This window comes from Aythya fuligula, chromosome 16 (assembly GCF_009819795.1).
Source record: "Aythya fuligula isolate bAytFul2 chromosome 16, bAytFul2.pri, whole genome shotgun sequence".
Classification (NCBI taxonomy): Eukaryota; Metazoa; Chordata; class Aves; order Anseriformes; family Anatidae; genus Aythya; species Aythya fuligula.
Window position 1 is genome coordinate 12,607,274 of NC_045574.1, and position 16,415 is coordinate 12,623,688.

At 47.1% G+C, this 16,415-nt stretch overlaps 1 protein-coding gene across 1 annotated transcript in view; it reads left to right on the forward strand.

Annotated features, from left to right (window-relative positions):
* Nucleotides 1-347: 347 nt before the first annotated feature.
* OSBPL2 (oxysterol binding protein like 2) overlaps nt 348-16,415 on the forward strand; it is a 43,499-nt gene continuing 27,431 nt past the window's right edge. Inside the window, exons 1-3 of the mRNA XM_032198170.1 lie at nt 348-367; nt 1,139-1,235; nt 13,597-13,761. Coding sequence (XP_032054061.1) covers nt 13,725-13,761 — 37 coding nt within the window. The 5' untranslated portion in view covers nt 348-367; nt 1,139-1,235; nt 13,597-13,724. The remainder of the gene's footprint in view (nt 368-1,138; nt 1,236-13,596; nt 13,762-16,415) is intronic.

The following is a 16,415-nucleotide window of genomic DNA, read 5'->3' on the forward strand; positions in this document are numbered from 1 at the left end:
GTGCTTGTTTTGCAGTGACCACGTCCCCGTTCCCCCATAAACTCGCCGGGTGCCCCCCTTAGCGCCGCGGGGGCTCACGGTATCCACCCTCATCTGCATATCCCCGCCCTCCACCCCGCCCCATTGGCCAGCACCCACCCCCGCGGCCGTGCAGCCCTCGCGACGGCGGAGCTCTCCGCCTCATTAGCATTAACCCCGCCCCCTGGCGAGAAGGGGAGGGAAGCGATTGGTCCGTCCGCGCGGCGGCGGGGCGAGGCCTCGCTTTGCGATTGGCGGAGGGGCACGTCGCTCCGCCGGCGCGAGGGCCGCACTTCCGCCTGGGTGTCAGCGGGGCGGGGCGGGGGGGCTGCGGCGGCGGCGGGGCCAGGTAATGGCGGGGCCGGGACGGGGCTGAGGGGGGCTCGAGGGGGGCTCTGGGGGTTGGGGGGGGCCCGCCCTGACAGCACGGCCCCAGCGGCATCCCGGGGCTACGTGGGGCCGGGTGGGCCGGGCCGGGGCCTCAGCAGGACGGGGGCAGAGCCTGAGGGGGACGGGGATGGGATGGGGACAGGGAGAGGGAGAGGGAGAGGGGCAGGGAGCAGGCCAGGGACGGGAATGGGGACAGGCACAGGGACCGGGGTAGGGACAGGGATGGGAATGGGGTCAGGGATGGGGACAGAGGGATTGGGACAGGGACAGGGCACAGGATAGGGACAGGGGGAGAGTGGGGCCAAGGACAAGGATGGGAATGGGGAGAGGGAAAGGAATGGGGACAGGGATGGGATGGGAACGGGGACAAGGACAAGGGCCAGGACAGGGGACAGGGACCAAGACCACAGCAGGGCCCAGGACAAGGACAGGGCTCAGGCCTTTCTGCGTGCAGCACAGGCTGCGAGGCACTGGAGCTCCGCGAGCCCTGCCATGGCAGATTGTTGCTTATCTTTCCTTCTTCTCCCCTTCTCCTGGCTGCTTTTGGAGCCGGGTGGCTGCGGGAAGCAGTCTGAGCCCCGGCCCCTGAGGTGAACGCGCTGAGCCCGGCTTCGGCGCAACGTGGGAGCCTCGAGGGGCCCCTGAGGCCCCGGCTGAAGGCTGGAGCTGTGGGAGCTTGCAGGAGTCTGGTTGTCGCTCTGCAGTCACCTCCTCGATGTTTCTCTTACAGAGCTCCTCAAAGGGAGGCGAGCAAGATGGGAAAAACAGCAGGAAAAAAGGCTTTTGTTTAAATAACATGCCACCAGAACTTCTGCATGGTTACACAGGTACAAGTTACGTTGCCACTTACTTAATTTGGATATTAATGATGCTTGTGCTATCTGTTTAGACTCAGGGCTCCTTTCAGAAGCGCTCATCACTCTGCAGCATTCGCAGGCCAGAATTTCAGATGTGTGCTGAAATTCACTGTCTGTTTTCTGGCTGCTCTAGTCCAGCTTTTCCCTTCAGAAGTATTTGGCCAAAGCACGCTCAGTGCAGGCAGGTAGTAGTTTTGTTCACTGTGAATTTTCTTGATTAAAATACACGGCCTTCACTTAAACTTTCAAAAAGGGACAGGGATCTGCAGCCTGGGTTAGCGTTAGTGCACTACTCATCTCATAACATTTCCTTTTTGCAAACATACGCATGCGAGAAGAATTAAATTTGTTTAATTCCAGCTTAGCCTTCCAGAGTTCGGTAACCCCACATTCTTGTTGTTACTGGGGGCAACCACATCTGTATCGTCTTACAGACTTCATGCCAGCATGCTCTGGGACTTCTAAAACCTCAGGGTGATTTCTGGAAGCAGTGACTTGGGTAACTTCCAAGCGTAAAGCCGTGGGATGGAAGTAGGAGAACTGGCTAAACTAGCACAGAGGCAAGAAATTCCGAGCAGAGACTTATCCCTGAGTAATCCCCTGGGTTTTCAGTTTCTGTAAACATAGCTTTTCTTTAAAATACTTGTCAAGTCATACAGATTTCTGACCACATGATAGAGCTGAGGGCAGTCTGGGTTAAGATCAGCAGTGATTCTTGGTGTTGCTTTCCTGAACCGACAGCAGCACCTCGTAATGAACTTGTCTCAGAGCTTCCTTTGAGCTCTCCCTGACGTGACATCTGCTGTCCAGGAATAAATAGGCTGCTTCTTCCAAAATGAGCTCTTCAGCCACGCCAATGTAACGCTGTAAACAGGAGACAAAAGTTCAAGAGAGAAAATGATTCAATAACGAACCCTGCCTGGAAGTAGTTGAAGGCTGGACAGGTTAAAGGCTTCCCTTGATGTGATCCTGAAAAAGGAAAATTGAGCGTGGTGCAGGGAGCTGTTTGTTTGCTAACATCCGTGCAAATGGAGCTGGTTTGGGAACTGTGGTCCCGGGGGGTCCTTTTAAGGGTTGGGTGGTTTCTTTAAATCAGTTTGAAAACTGGGGCTGCTTTCTGTGGTGTGCTCTTGCTCCAGCTGCCGGGTCGTCCGGTTGGAGCTGTTAATTCTTCCAGCCTTTCTTCTTGTGAATCCGACTGTGTGAATGTCACACATGCTGACCTAGAACAACGGCGAAAAGCTCAGCTCTGTGCGAGGTTAGTGCTGGCTGGAAAACATCCCAGGCAGGCTTTTTTCACTTTGATAAGGCTGCGTTTTTACATAGCTATTTGTAGTGCCAGCCAGATGATTTTTTTTTTGTTTGAACGCAGGATTCGCTTGCAAGTCCGCTGATTGTTTTTCGGCAGATAATTCATTACCTCTGGCATCTGAAGTAACTCGGTCTGGAGCAGTGCAATGTTGCATCATGCTGCTCGATGGCTAGGACCTCATTTACCAGCTGGCTTTTTTTGTAGTCGTTTGCTGAGCGTCAGTGCTGTCACCTGAGCCACAGAGATACCCGAAAAGAAACATCTGTCCTTGACACCGCTGTGCTTACTGGTCGGTCTGTTTTCTGTGAAATACCTGAAATGGTTTCTCTCAGTGTTCTTGAAAGCAATGCACAACATCAGGCCTGCAGAGAGAATGTGTTAAATACGGAGTGCTCGCCTCGAATGTTTTCGCTGAGTTTGAATGTACAGCTGGTCACAGGGGCATCGTCACCAGGCGGAATAAATCGGGAAGTGGCAGCCCTGAGAAAGTTGGTCACTTTTTATCTCCTGCTTAGGAAGATGCAGGGCTTTGATAGGCTTCCTGTGGCAAAAAAAAAAAAGGAAGGTTATATATTGTATTGATTCATTTATGTGGTTTTTGTTTTTAAGAGGCCACTATGGAATTTGGAATTAAAAAAGACTGGATCTCAGACCTCTAATTCTTAACAGCTTACTGTGAGGAGAGCAGATGATGATGTAATTATTTACTTTGTAGGCTCAGAGCCTCGTTGCGTGAAAGCAGCAAGCAATTAGGATGTGTCAAACGTGGCTGATCATTGCTTTCAGTTATGCTCCTCTAAAACGTGTTGTAGATTCAGTGCACAAAGATAATGGCTTAATTTTCAGGATCAATGGGGTACAAGAATAGACCCAGCTTCCTTAAATTTGCTTTTTTTTTTTTTTTTTTTGACACGGTTGGAAATTCATTTCCTTGTCTAGACGGAGCCTTAGGTTATTTTGGTGTGCGTTGTTATGCACGTAATCAATTCAGACAGATTTCAGCGTTACAACTGCCCTCCCTTCAGGAAATGCAGCAGGATGGGCAGTGTTTTCCTCCCGTGATCGTTTATAATCTGTTGGGAGCGGGCACAAGAGGTGAATTGTTCCTGCAGCTGCAGGAATACGTCTGGGTGGGCCTTTTAATCTTGGCCCTCTTGCCTTGATAGTCCCAAACTGTTGGATTTGTAATGTCCTTGCTTAGCTTAGTGGAGTCCTTGAGCTGTGGGAGTCCTGTTTGGGTTCGGTTCCTTTGCTCCGGTGTTCAGATGTGGATGGGTTGAGGTTGGGGCTGTGGGGATGGGGTGAGGTTGGGGCTGTAGGGATGGGGTGAACCTTTGAGGAGGAGTTTCCACACTCATGGCACAGTCCAGAAGTGCGCGTTCATGAACTGGTAACTTGGCTGTATTTTCACTACCGTTGCTTTAACTCTTCTAGGTCAGTTTTTAGGGCTCCCAAAAGAAGCCGGTACCACAGCTCATTGTATTTTGGCTCTTATGATAGTTCAAAACTAATTATTCTGTGAAGGTCTGACGACGGGAGGCATGTGAACCCCACCGTGTCTCTGCTCTTCGTGTCACTCGCCTCAGACCTACCCAGCAAGGGGCACGTAGGTGGCAGAGGCCAGCGCAGGCTTTGTTCCCTACAGTGAGCGAGCAAGTGGAAGCAAGGATCCTTTCAGTAACCCCCAATTAAAAATCTTGCGTGTTGTGAGGCTGCTGAGGAGCCAGCTCACCGAGCGTGGTTGGTTGTGGGACAGCTGAACTCGGGGAAGAAGCTGTGCTCTTCTGCCAGGGCGTGTTCTGTCCAGGCTTTGCAGAACAGCAGAAAAGCTAGTGGACCCTGTGGTTTAGTAATAAAAGAAAAATGCGATCTATATACAAAGATGCAAATAACTTTATACACATGGCCTTATATACGTGGCTTTAAACATGGTGCTGTACAAACTTATTATCAAAGAGGATTAAGGCTACTAAGGAGACAATTAGGTGGATTTTTTATTAAAACTGAGCAACAGAGGTGAATATCCTGGGTTATGAAGTCAAATTTTAGCTTTTTTTTTTTTAAAAAAAAACAAAACAATCACAACCCTTGAAAGTTATAAAAGTAATGCCTGTACTTTCTAAAACTTGTGAATTTCTGGTATAATCTTAAAACTCTTTAAGAAACGGCCTGCCAGCTTCACAGCAACGTTTCTGTGCGCTGTTTGGATGAGCTGGTGCTGCAGAATTTGCGTGAGGAGCTGTTGGTAGGCATTAAAATACAGCTGCTTACATTGTGGGGCTTTGCACTCGGTTAGTCAGCTGTGCGGTCCTGCTTTATTTACAGTATGATCACTATCCGAATTGTTCACAGGCTCCTGAACATGATTTGTGAGTAGAGAAGTAGCCCAGTGCCTCGCAGAGAATAAATGCAAGACTGTGCCTGCTTGGAGAGAATGGGTCTGCGGAGACAAAGCTTAAAAAGCACCCTTGAGTAGGAAAACCTATAAACTGAACTGGAACGGGCTTTTCTTTTCTCTGGTGATCTTAAATGCCGTAACTGCCTTCGTATCCTTACATTCCAAGGATCACTTTACAGGGGTGGTCACAAAATGATGAGAAATACTGAAGCACACTTAATTTTACCTTCCAAGTAAGTTTTCCTTCAAAGATAAATAGTTCATAAATGGTTGATTGTATGTCTATTGACAAAGATAGATACACCAAAAGAGCCTCTGTGCTTGGAGTTACTGATTGCTTCCTACCTTGTCCTTCTTTCAAGTAAGATGATAAATCCTTCAGGAGCCCAGTAACTAGTTTTTCAAGGCAGTTTTCAATTACTTTTTTTTTCTTTCTTTTAAACAGCATGGCTAAAAATGAGCTGGTGTGTCAGTCACCATCCAGTCCAGCATTATGCACCATGGGTAGGGAAGGCGGGTAAAAGAGAATTTTAGGATATTTTAGCATCGTGAACAATGACCTGGTTTCCAAGAGGAGACTACAGACTCCAAAGAACGCTGCACCCAAGTGTCTCAAATATTAATGCAGTGTTGAAAGTCAGAGCATTTACAAAAAAATCAGTGTTTTGCATCAGAAAATACTGATCTGCTGGAATCGTGTTTCCTTGGTCTGCCTGTTTTGTTAGGTTTGGGACCAGTTCTGCAGTTCTGTTTTTGGCTGGAGTGGAACTGGGGATAGCTGTCGGTTCCTAACGCAGCGGCTCACCCTTCTGCTAGGGTCTGCTCTGTCCGGTTTCATCTTTACAAGTGTTTGTGCTCAATAAATAATGCTGCTGACAGCAGGGCTGTGCTGGGTGTGTGTGCAGGTACTGGTGCTGGTTCTGATGCAGAACGAAGCCAATTTTGCAGCCTTCCCTCAGCTGCAGAGCAGAGCACCGGCATTTCAATTGGCTCTGATCCTTGTGAACTATTACCAAAAATCTATAGCCCTGAGAGAACAAAACGCGATTCTCTCTGCCGTAAACCTGCTTGGCACGTGCCTCCAATGCTGAATTTTGGGATGTTCACTTTGCTGCTACAGGAGCAGGCTGAGGTAAGTGCAGGGGGTCAGCGGGCAGGCAGCTCGCCCCCACGCAGCCGCCCACCCCCCAGCGTAATAAACAACAGGGGAAAAACCAGAAATAAAATAAAATAAAGCCAGGTGGTGCAAAACCACCTGCAGCAGGGAGAGCTGCAGCCTTCAAAGACCTGGAGGAGTGGCAGGGGGCCAGGCCTGAGGCCAGTCTCTTCACGAGCCCTCCGTGCTCTCCGTTTGCCAGGTTTGAGAAGTTGCCTCCTCTTGCTGGAAGCGCTGGGTGAGCCGCATCGTGCCGAGATATCTTGGTGGGAGATGCTTTTACATTCGAACTTTGGAGTAAGAAACAATTCCGACTTGGTAAATAAAATCCTCTTCTGGATTCTGCCATCTGCGGAGCTGTTCGCTGGGTGAAGAGATTTCAAGTGCATAATTACAGCAGGCATCTAAATTGCCAATTAAAATGACTTCTTGGCAAATTTTTATAGATGTTTTAGATCCACTGTTGTCGGTAACCTAATTTCGTGAGTCAATTAAGATTCATCCTTGCTGAAGCTTTCATTCAGAGATGAAACACTGCAGTCTGATGCTTTCAGGAGATACAGAAGAAGCAAAACCACATTAATATTTATCTTCTAGTTCAAGCTGTTTATTTCTGTCCCTTGAAGTACTACAGCTATGCTTCATTTCAGCTGGCAACTTGAGAAAAGGTGGGGTTGGCTCTTATTCACCAGTCGTGTTTTAGGGCTGCTGTCTGGTGGTTTCTGTGTTTTTGTTTCAAGTGTGGATGTGAAGGCTGGATGTATTTGATCTTCCCCTGGCTCTTCTGGAGGTTGTTTCTGGACAGAAGCTGTATCCTGGATGCAGGATATCAGACTAATGGAAATGTTATTTTTTATTAACGTACGCTGTCGGGTGGATTAAGCAGGCCACGGAGTTATTTTTCCTTTGTACCGAGCTAATTTTGAATTCTGACCAAGCTGTTTCCACTGAACTGAGCCTGTGCCCTTTTGACCCATTAAAGAAAAGCAAAAATCTGGAAACCGAGTGTCCTTTCAGAGCTTGTGGGATTTGCCCCTGCTCTGCCTCCCTGCTGGCAATATCTGTGCAGCATTTTTACCATATGAGACTGGAAAGAAAATTCTCTTTTTTTGTGTGATAAAAACCTCGCTTGATTTTCCTTTCTTTTTTTTTTGTGCATTTTATAACTTTTTTCTTGCTTGCAAGTATTTTCCTTTCAAGTTAACCAACTCAACTTGTTTTAAAATTTGCTCTGGAAGTGCACATCCAGCAGAACCTTGCCAGGCATGTGAAAAACCTAATGAATGTGCTGGTTCATTAATTCTTTGGTGGCACGTTAATTCCAGCGGACTGAACTTCTAACACCCTACCTGCTTATGCTGGCGAGCACCTGGTTATGTGTATAAGTGCTTGCTGTTCCCGTGTGTGCTTTTACTCCAGTGCTCCTCCATCTGACGAATAGATGCTGTTTCTGTAGTCGCTGGCTGTACGATGAACGTGTCCGTGTGCTTTATTTATTTCTCACAGGGCAGAACGTGCACTTTAAGAGCGAAAACCCAGGCCTCGTGAAGGTGGCAGGACGGTGTCAGTACAGCATTTGCTTCCCAGGATGGCAGCGTGGTGTAGAACTTCAGCTTCAGGTCTGGAGGACTGAAACAGAGCAGGTGTAGTTGTCAGCTGGACCTCAAAGCAGCTCCTGCTGAGCTGCATTCCAGGGCAACAAGCTCCCCTTCCTGCAGCGTGGAAATGCTGCTTCGAGGAGGAGTGACAGCTTTTGGTTAACCAGCTGGGTCTTTGTTGGTGATTAGCATAGAAGAACAAGTTAGTATGGAGTAACTCGTTATGTTAGATCAGCTAAAGCATGGTAATTGCATGTTTGGCTCTTAGGGGTTTATTTTTGGACAAGGCTTGGTGTTGTTTCTTTTTAAATTGGTGTACAAGTGGTCAGGATCCAGAATTGTAGCAAGACAGACATAAAATTTTCTGTTTGGTTTTCTTTTTTTTTTTTTTTTTTCTTTTCTTCCTTTTTTTCTGTTGAAGAATGGAATTTGAGAAGGAGCAAGCATACTTAGTGACAAACTTCAGGAATTACCAAACCTGGCTAGGTAACAGGCATAGTAAACTTCAACTTGTAGCACTCGGTAGTGCTGTAAGCAAATGCAACGATGCTCTAGACAGCCTTTGCAGGTAATATTTGCAGCCTCAGCCAGCTCCTGGCGTTGGAGCATGCAGCTGCTGAGAGCATCCCCACACCTTTGGTTCCAGGGAATGGACCAGTCTCGGAAACAAGTGTCTGCGTCTGCTCTCCTACCGGCACTTGGATGTGTGTCACAGAGTGTCCTGAGCACACGAGGCGCTTTCTGAGGTGACTTGCAAATTCTTGTGCCTTGCTGTCCTGGTTTTTATAGTAAATACACGTGAGAGTTCTCGCCTGGAGAGAAGCACGCTTTCCCCAAGAGCAGCCCTCTGGGGTGTGCTGTGGTGCCTGCTGTGACTGTCGGTGTGCCGTGTGTGTCTGGGGACAGCTGTCGGTTCCAGTTCTCCTGCTGGATGTGCTTCTGGAAAGCAGCAAGTGGTCTGGGGAATCCCCTCCTCTCTGTGGGGGTTGCAAGGTGTGGGACAGGCTGCTGCGGGAATCGGCTCCCGTTTCTGCTGGGTTTAATGCAGCTGCGTGCTTCTCCATCTCTGCTGTACCTGCATTCTTATTTCCCTCCCTGAGAGAAAGGCAAATGGGCCACTGGGCAGCTCGCTGCCTTTTGTGATGCTTTTCCTCAGGAGAGAGCAGAGCCCTGCTCCTGGTCTGCCCAGTCCATCTGTTGGCTCTTAGGACGCGCTCCTTGTGCGCCATCCCAGCTGATGAGCATTTTCCACGTCTTCTTGCAAGGAGTTTGCACTTGAAGGAGATTGTTTTTTTTTTTTTTTTTTTTTTTTAAACTACCTGTTAAAAACTGGGTGAGTGTTAGCTTTTATTTCGGCCACCCTCTGCATGTGCCTTACCCTACGTGTGTCCCTCAGGGCTTTCGCACATGCTTATTGCAGGTGGATCCCAAAGGGAGCACTGCCGTGCCCCTGCACAGCATCCTCACGTCCTTAATGAAAAGGCCTGGCCCCGGCCATGGGGCAAACAGCAACGTGCAAAGCTTCCCTAATAAATTGTGAGAGTTGAAAGGCGTTTAATGAAGATTTACTTGGTTTTGATGACTGGTTTTGCAGCACTGATGACACCTTTGGGTAATGAAGGAGCAAACTAGAGCTCGTGCCCGGGTGCCTGGTAGGCAGCTGTATGGCAGCCCCTCACCTTTCAGGGCTACTTGCCTGGGACCAACAAGGAATTCTTACTTCAGCACTGGCATTCACGTTTCAGATTGTGTTATCAGAGAGCATCGGGTCTTGTTGAACCTGTTTGTGGATGGCTTTACAACATCAGTGAGGTGTGAAGCTTGTGTCAGGGGACCCGAAGTGGTAGTCCTTTGATTTGAAGATAGCCAGAAGATGTTCCAAGTTCTGGCCTCCACATGCAATGCGTGGCTTAACTCTTGCTAGGCTGGTTTTGCATATTGCAGTCAGTGCCATGCAAATCAGCAAAATGATCAGGAAAAGCAGCTTCTGCCCAAACTGCTTGTTCAAGGCTTGCTTGAGCAGATTATGTTAAACTTTGTTGTCTTCTCTTAATTGCTTTGCACCCACTTTATATATAGATTTTGAGTAAAATTGTCTTCTGAATATTCTTAATAACCTTATATAGTGAATTTCTCAGAGCAAAATACAGGCTGCTACAGCCTGCAGGACAGATTCACCAAGCAATTACAAAGTTGTTGTGATGGGCGTTAGGCTTTTTTAATCTGTTCTTGTAGTGTAGCTGTAGTCTCTTCCAGTTTGACCTTCAAAATAGCATCTCTTCTGTAGGGAAATCAATCTATTAGAAAAATAAAAGTAAATGTGGCACTTTATATGCATGCGCACACGACCCGTAATAAATCAAATTAGCATTTACCAACCTGTAGCCTGAAATAGGAGAAAATAGATGAGCTTTGTCATTTATCTTGTGAGCCACGAAGCCTGTGCTGCTTGTGGTCAGGAGTGTGTTGTCATCATTAAATCTCCAATTTCCAGTGCTGCTAAATGCCTTTACTCGCAGCTTTTTCGTGTTATTCGTAAAGTGATTTATGTGCAGCCTGTCTTTAGGCATAAATGTGGCAAGACAGCCAGAGCATAATCCCCAGCCCAAAGCACCGTTCTGGGTGTCGGGGCCTCCTACTCAGGCACAGCCTTTTGGCACTGGCTGTTACATGGAAACCCAGCGAGCTGATTTCCACCTGCCATCAGCAGGCACGTACGGCTGGGCTGCCTCTCTCTGCATCCTTAATTTCCCATGAGCGAGTGGGAAGGAAGCCCTACGTGGAAAACCGTTTTGTTTTGATGTCCCACACAGTGATCGTCGGGAATGCGGAGAAAACACCGGCGTGTGCTTTGTGTTTCATCCATGCTGCAGGACGAGGAGTGAGCAGAACCTGGTGTCTGTGCTTCAGAAAAGGCTTTCTGGGCTGGGAATCAGTCCTGAGCCCCCGAGGTCTGCCTGACGTGGGAGTTGTGCACCCTTCCTCGAAGGGCTCTGTGGCGGCTTTGAGAAGAGCTGTTAGCTACAATTGCTAGTGTGGAAGTGAAATCTTTTCAGAACACGATGGGCACAGGGGAGGAAATACAGATTACAAGCACTGAATCTGAAGCAAACAGGATGTTTTTGTCTTCGGGCATTTCAGCCTGGTGGAAAGTAACTTTTTGCTGTTGCTTTTAGAAAGAGAAAGGGACTTAATCCTAGCTTTTTGGCTCATGAAAGCCAAATGCTGATATCATTGTGTGTTTGGATGCATGCAAATTCATGGTAATCTCTGCTAAATAAAAGAACCGAATTTAAAAGCAGTGGTAGGAGCGTTAAGTTATTCCTAGTGCAGCTCCGATGCAAAACACGTTGCTTTATCCTTTTCAGAATGCTCCTAATGCTTTAAAAGAATTTGTGGCTATTATTTAAAGAGACATCCATGATTATTTTGGTTTTTAGGGAGTAGATCACTGCTTGTATGCAACTCCCAGGGATATGGCAAAGTTCTGTGCTCAGTAACAGTCCTTGTAGGGTGAGTTGTGAGGTCTGTATCACAAGGAGAACGTGGCATCACTCCTTGTTCTCAAGTCTTTCACTGCACTTTTCTTATGTTTGGAGATGGGAAAGCGTGGAGGAAATCAGGGAATTTGTGTGCTGTGTGTTGTGCTGGGCCAGCTTTCTGGCGCTGCTGGCTGCTGTTGTGCTGGCAGGCTGCGGTATTTGTGGGCAGTTGAAAGCAGTAGTAGCTTCCTAGGATTCCCTTTTCTCCCCCCATTCCCAGCTGAAAGGTTTATGTAGCTGCATCCTCAAGGGCATATTTCCCACAAAGACACGATGGAGATGGAGACCTGGAAGAGAGACTTGCAGGCACCTTGCTGGTGTGGCTGGAAAGCTGGGAGAAACTGCTGGTGGCTTCACTGTGAGCAAGCTGTGCTTACAGTCAGCACGGGCTGCTGGGTGAGGTGAGGGAGCAGCAGGGCCGCTGGCCTCCACCCTTTGTAGATAGAGAGTTGTGGATGCACATTTCATCGAGAGAAGTAGGCATTTAAAGACCACAGTTAATGCTGCTGCTGTTTTGAGCAGGAGCATGACATCCTGATCAGTTCACCCAGAGATCTGGGCCAGCTGCTGCTTTTGCACCAGGTATTAGTTCAGTTCTCCCTTCCTCTGCTTCTGTCAGCAGCCTGAACGCCCTGGATCTTTTCAAAGTGAAGCTGCTGCTGCGTTGCCTCTGCAGGCAGAGCACTTGCTGATGGCCCTGGCTGGAAGTCTGCACTCATCCCTGTCTGTGTGTGCATCTTTTGAGCTGTTGTATCCTTCCCGAGAAAGAATGAGGCAGTTTGACAAAACCAAATCAGAAACCTGTTGCTGGTGAGCAAGAAAGTTGAAGAAGGTTTAAAGGGCTGCGGCTGGAGCCCAGGGAAAAGGGAAGGAAACTTCTTCAGCTGAGAGCAATTGCAACAGCATGGTAGCAACAGTCAAGAGAGGCAGGTGCAGGAGGTTTCCTCCTTGTGGAGATGAGGATTTGTAAAGGGGGGAAATTGCTGAAGATTGTGTGGGAGCTCAGATAGAAACTATGGTGCAGAGATTGATGTAAAATCCTATGGTGCTGGGCAAAATAGGTGGTTCCTAAGGAGAAACTGAGATACCTGGCATCAGGAGACGTAATGCTCTAAGGCAAATGCCGCGTTCGTTAACTTAGCTGAGGTCTGAAATAGGCTGCTCCTGCTCCTGAACAGAGAGCTGGGAGGACTCTCTGTGTGTGAGGCACTCAAACAGCTTTTGTTCTGGGCAGCGAGGTGAAAAGCCTTGAAGTACAGGGGGAATCGTGTAATTTGGTCTCTCGCAGAGAGGAGGAATTGGCTTGAAACATGGCAAGCTCTTCTGCTAGGAGCAGAGTGCACTTCTGGCTTTGTTCCTCTTAATTGGGATGGAGTTGTGCAAGTTATAATTACGCTGGAAAAGCTACTCTCACAAAAGCAGTGGGATCGTCAAGGGTCATAAAAAATTGTGACTGACGTATTGAGGTTGTTTTGGAGGAGATCCCGGCAGCAAGCCGTGCTGCTCCTCACCGTGTGCTTGGCTCGTCCTTGGTACCTGCTGAGCACCGGGGAGAGTGGAAACTCAGCTTGTTGATGAGTCTGCTTTGCCTAAAAGTGGGTGAAGTAAAACTGCCTGCGTTACACCACCGCCAGCCATCTGGAATAGATCTAATTCGGTCTGTCTGTAAAGTAGAGCTGGGATGCTTCACCAAGCTGTAAGTTATTTGCAGCCTGCTTGGCTTCGCTGAGCAAAAGTTGGTGTTTCTTTACGCTCTCCATCTCGAGGGAAAAACCTCTTGTGGTTCCTTTGAGAGATCACAGCAGCAGCCCGACAAAACTTCTGCACTTGTGGTTAGATAACAGTTGCGTAATGTGCATGAGGCTCTGTGTTTTTATGCAACACTGAGATTTGGGCATGTAAAGGTCTTTTTCTTGTTCCCATCTTTCTTGTTAAGGATGCGGTAAGGTTTATCCTCTTGTTGAAGAGGAGAATTTTTGTTTGGCCAGCTGTCCTTTTCTTCCTTTTGTTCTCCTCTTCAACCTGGACTTGCCTGAACTGTGACTTGCAGTAAATAAGGTGTATTTTCCAATAAAGTATAAAATCTATTTATATAGAGAGAACAAGCGTGGCGTAGCACATCTGTTCTTGTGGTAGGTAGCGATCATCTTCAGAATGACTTTGGTGTCAGAAGTGACTCTTTAGCACGAATGCAAGAATCCAGGCATGTGCACTTCCTTTTGTTGTGGAAGAAATAGGAAAATGAGTATTTTTCAAGTGTGTGTGTGCTTGTGAGTACAAAAAGCGTGGACATTGCTAATTCTTTGTTCCTGTCTTGTCAAATAGATCATCTAAAGCAGCTGGATATTTGCAAAAGAAGACTTCAACAGCGTACAGATACTTCATCTCTCAATCAGATTCAACAATGCATTAGAGGAAGCTGGCCTGGCTGTACAGAGATTTCACACTGAAGGATGAATAGTGAAGAAGAGTTCTATGATGCCGTTACGGGTGAGTGATGGGCACACTACCAAAAAAAAAAAAAAAAGGTGTGGGGGGAAGGCATGAGCTGCACTACATGTGTGGTGAGGTGTTAGCAGTGTGTTACCATTACAGGTTAAAATAAAAATGTTTCTGGTGAAACTTGTAGCACCCTCTTCTGAAAAAAAGAGAGGAAGAATTATAATTGAGGTTCAGGCTCAGACTCGGAAATGATTTAATTTTTTTTTCCTTAAAGCTCAATGCTGGCTATTATTTTATCATTGCAACAGTCCTTCAGTGCCAGAGTCTTGCTTTCATTTTCAGTAAAATGCAGGTAATTTTATAGCAGCTTGAGAAGTAATGCTTTTAAGACCCTTTGAAAGGTGAAACATCTTCTGTAGATTATTTTTACAGTTGTGTAATTTATTTATTTATTTTAATAGAAAACTTATTCCCAAGAATTGAAGTAGAAATGTGTTTTTACATTTCTACAAATTGCTGTGAAAGTGGCTTTCAAGATAGGGAGCCCAAAGTCTTTGCAATCCAGTGTTGCTACTAGCAAAGCAAACGGTGATCACCTCGCACTGAAGCAGTGTACCAAATAGTACTTTTCTTTGAACTAATAAGAATAAATGGTTATTCGTAAGAGCTTTACATGTTTTTAGCTGTGAAACAAAATGCTTAAAGTATTCTAATAAAAAAAAGCCCTCTCAAAGATCCTGAACAATGTAACTTTCCCACTTGTCTCCTTAGAAATCCTGTAATAGCGGTGAAATGAGAAATGCTGGCAGCGGTGAGTGTAGAGCCCTTAATGTAAAAGCCAGGGAATGAACAGAGAATAATGGGAAAGCTGAAGGAATGGAAGTAGCATGTAGATGCAAGTGGGTAAGGTGGACTTAGGTTGGGTGAGGGCCTGGGCAACCTGATCTGGTGGGTGGCATCTCTGCCAGTGGTAGGGGGTTGGAGCTGGGTGAGCTGTAAGGCCCCTTCCAACCTGAGCCGTTCGATGATGCTGTGACTTAGACATGGTTGAAGAGGCCTATGAGGAATAAATGGTGGGAGCTGGGTCACCAGTGTGACCGACAGCAGGCTGTACGGGACTTGTCACAGTTATGTCAGGGGGAAGAGAAGGATATTTGGATTGTGTTCATACTATCTAGGAGTGATAGGGGCTAGAACTCCAACTTGCTCTGTAAAATCTGTAAAGTGTGCTGTAAAAATCTTAAAAATACTATGGATTGTTCCAGTGCATCTTTGGTGATCTTAGAATTCCAGGATTTCAGGACCACAGCCATGAATGAACTAGGAATTACTTAATTTGAGAAGCTGAACAGAAATGTGCATCTAAGCTTGGGTTCTGTGGCTTGCTGTTTTGATGTTGGTGCGTTCCTTTGCCTCTTGCAGCAGAAACACACAGCCCTCGGTGTTAGAGCAGTTGAATTTTCTCTTTTTTTCATCTTTCCCCTCTTTCCTCAACCCCAACAGGCTGATTTGCCCTACAAGTGCTGAAGGAGGTAATGACTTCTGAGCTGCTGTACGTGAGATGTTCTTGTGCCTTGCAGTCTCTGCTGGCTCTGCTCACGAGTGAGATGTAACACGTCAGTTCTGAGAGCGCTCCTTGTCCTGTCCTCAGCTTGTTCTTCTACTAGGTGACATGTGATGGGAGGAGAGAAGCTTCAAAGCAAAAGAAAATCAGATGTCTTGATGTGCTCTCAGCACAGCCCTCTTCTGACGGAGGGTGTTGGTTTGCAGCAGCTGCTCCAGGAACTAAATGAGGTTGAACTTTTTCCCTGGTCTGTGTTGCCCCGGAGCATGCCCCACAGGTATTTGGTTTACCAGGAGTGCTCAGTTTGGAGAAGCTCGTTGCATATTCTTCCTCCCTCGATACTGTCTTTAAAGACAGGTGTTCAATCTCTTCCTCCAGCTAGATGCTTTAGAAATTACTGACAGTTTGATGGATTACTTGCATGAACATAATGAAATCCAGACCTACGTGTTTGTAGCTGTGTCTTGTCCAAGTCATACAGAAGTGTGATGCTAAGAGCAGCTCTGACTGTGTCTTTCTGCATTTGTGTTCCCAGCTGCTGGTGCCTGTAGCAACTCTTTACTCCTGTTAATTCCGTGGACTGTGTCTTTCAGGCAGTGCTGTGTTGGATTCTTTAGACTCTAATGGGTCCTGATTGTGCCTGCCTATTCTTTTAGTTTTTGGATGGTCTGGACACAGTAGCTGTAGACCTAGTTCAGCCAGGAGATCGAGTTCATAACTGAGGTCCTTTCTGAGTCAAGGTAAGCTTGGGTTCCACAGTGAGAACCTCAGGATTTGGGGTTGCAAATTCTGATTTAAAAAAAAATGAAATGCCATTGGCAGACTCCTCAGTCTGTTCCTTCCAGGAACATTCTCCATAATTTAAGTCAGATCAGTAGATGGGCAGAAGCCAGTCCTAGATGTGTACTTGTTTTCCTCTAAGTCTGTGGCTGGGACGTGGCTACCAGGGACAAGCACATTCTCCAGCTGTGCCTCACCTCCATGTGGAGATGAAAACAGTGTGTACCTCGTGCTCTTCTCCACTTCCTCCCCCAGAATCCTTGGCCCTGCGTTCCCCAGGAGGAGTTGCAATGTGTTCCCACAGGTTCCCTGCTTTTAGTGATTGGGATACTGTGGTTTCTGCCCTATAAGTAGCAAA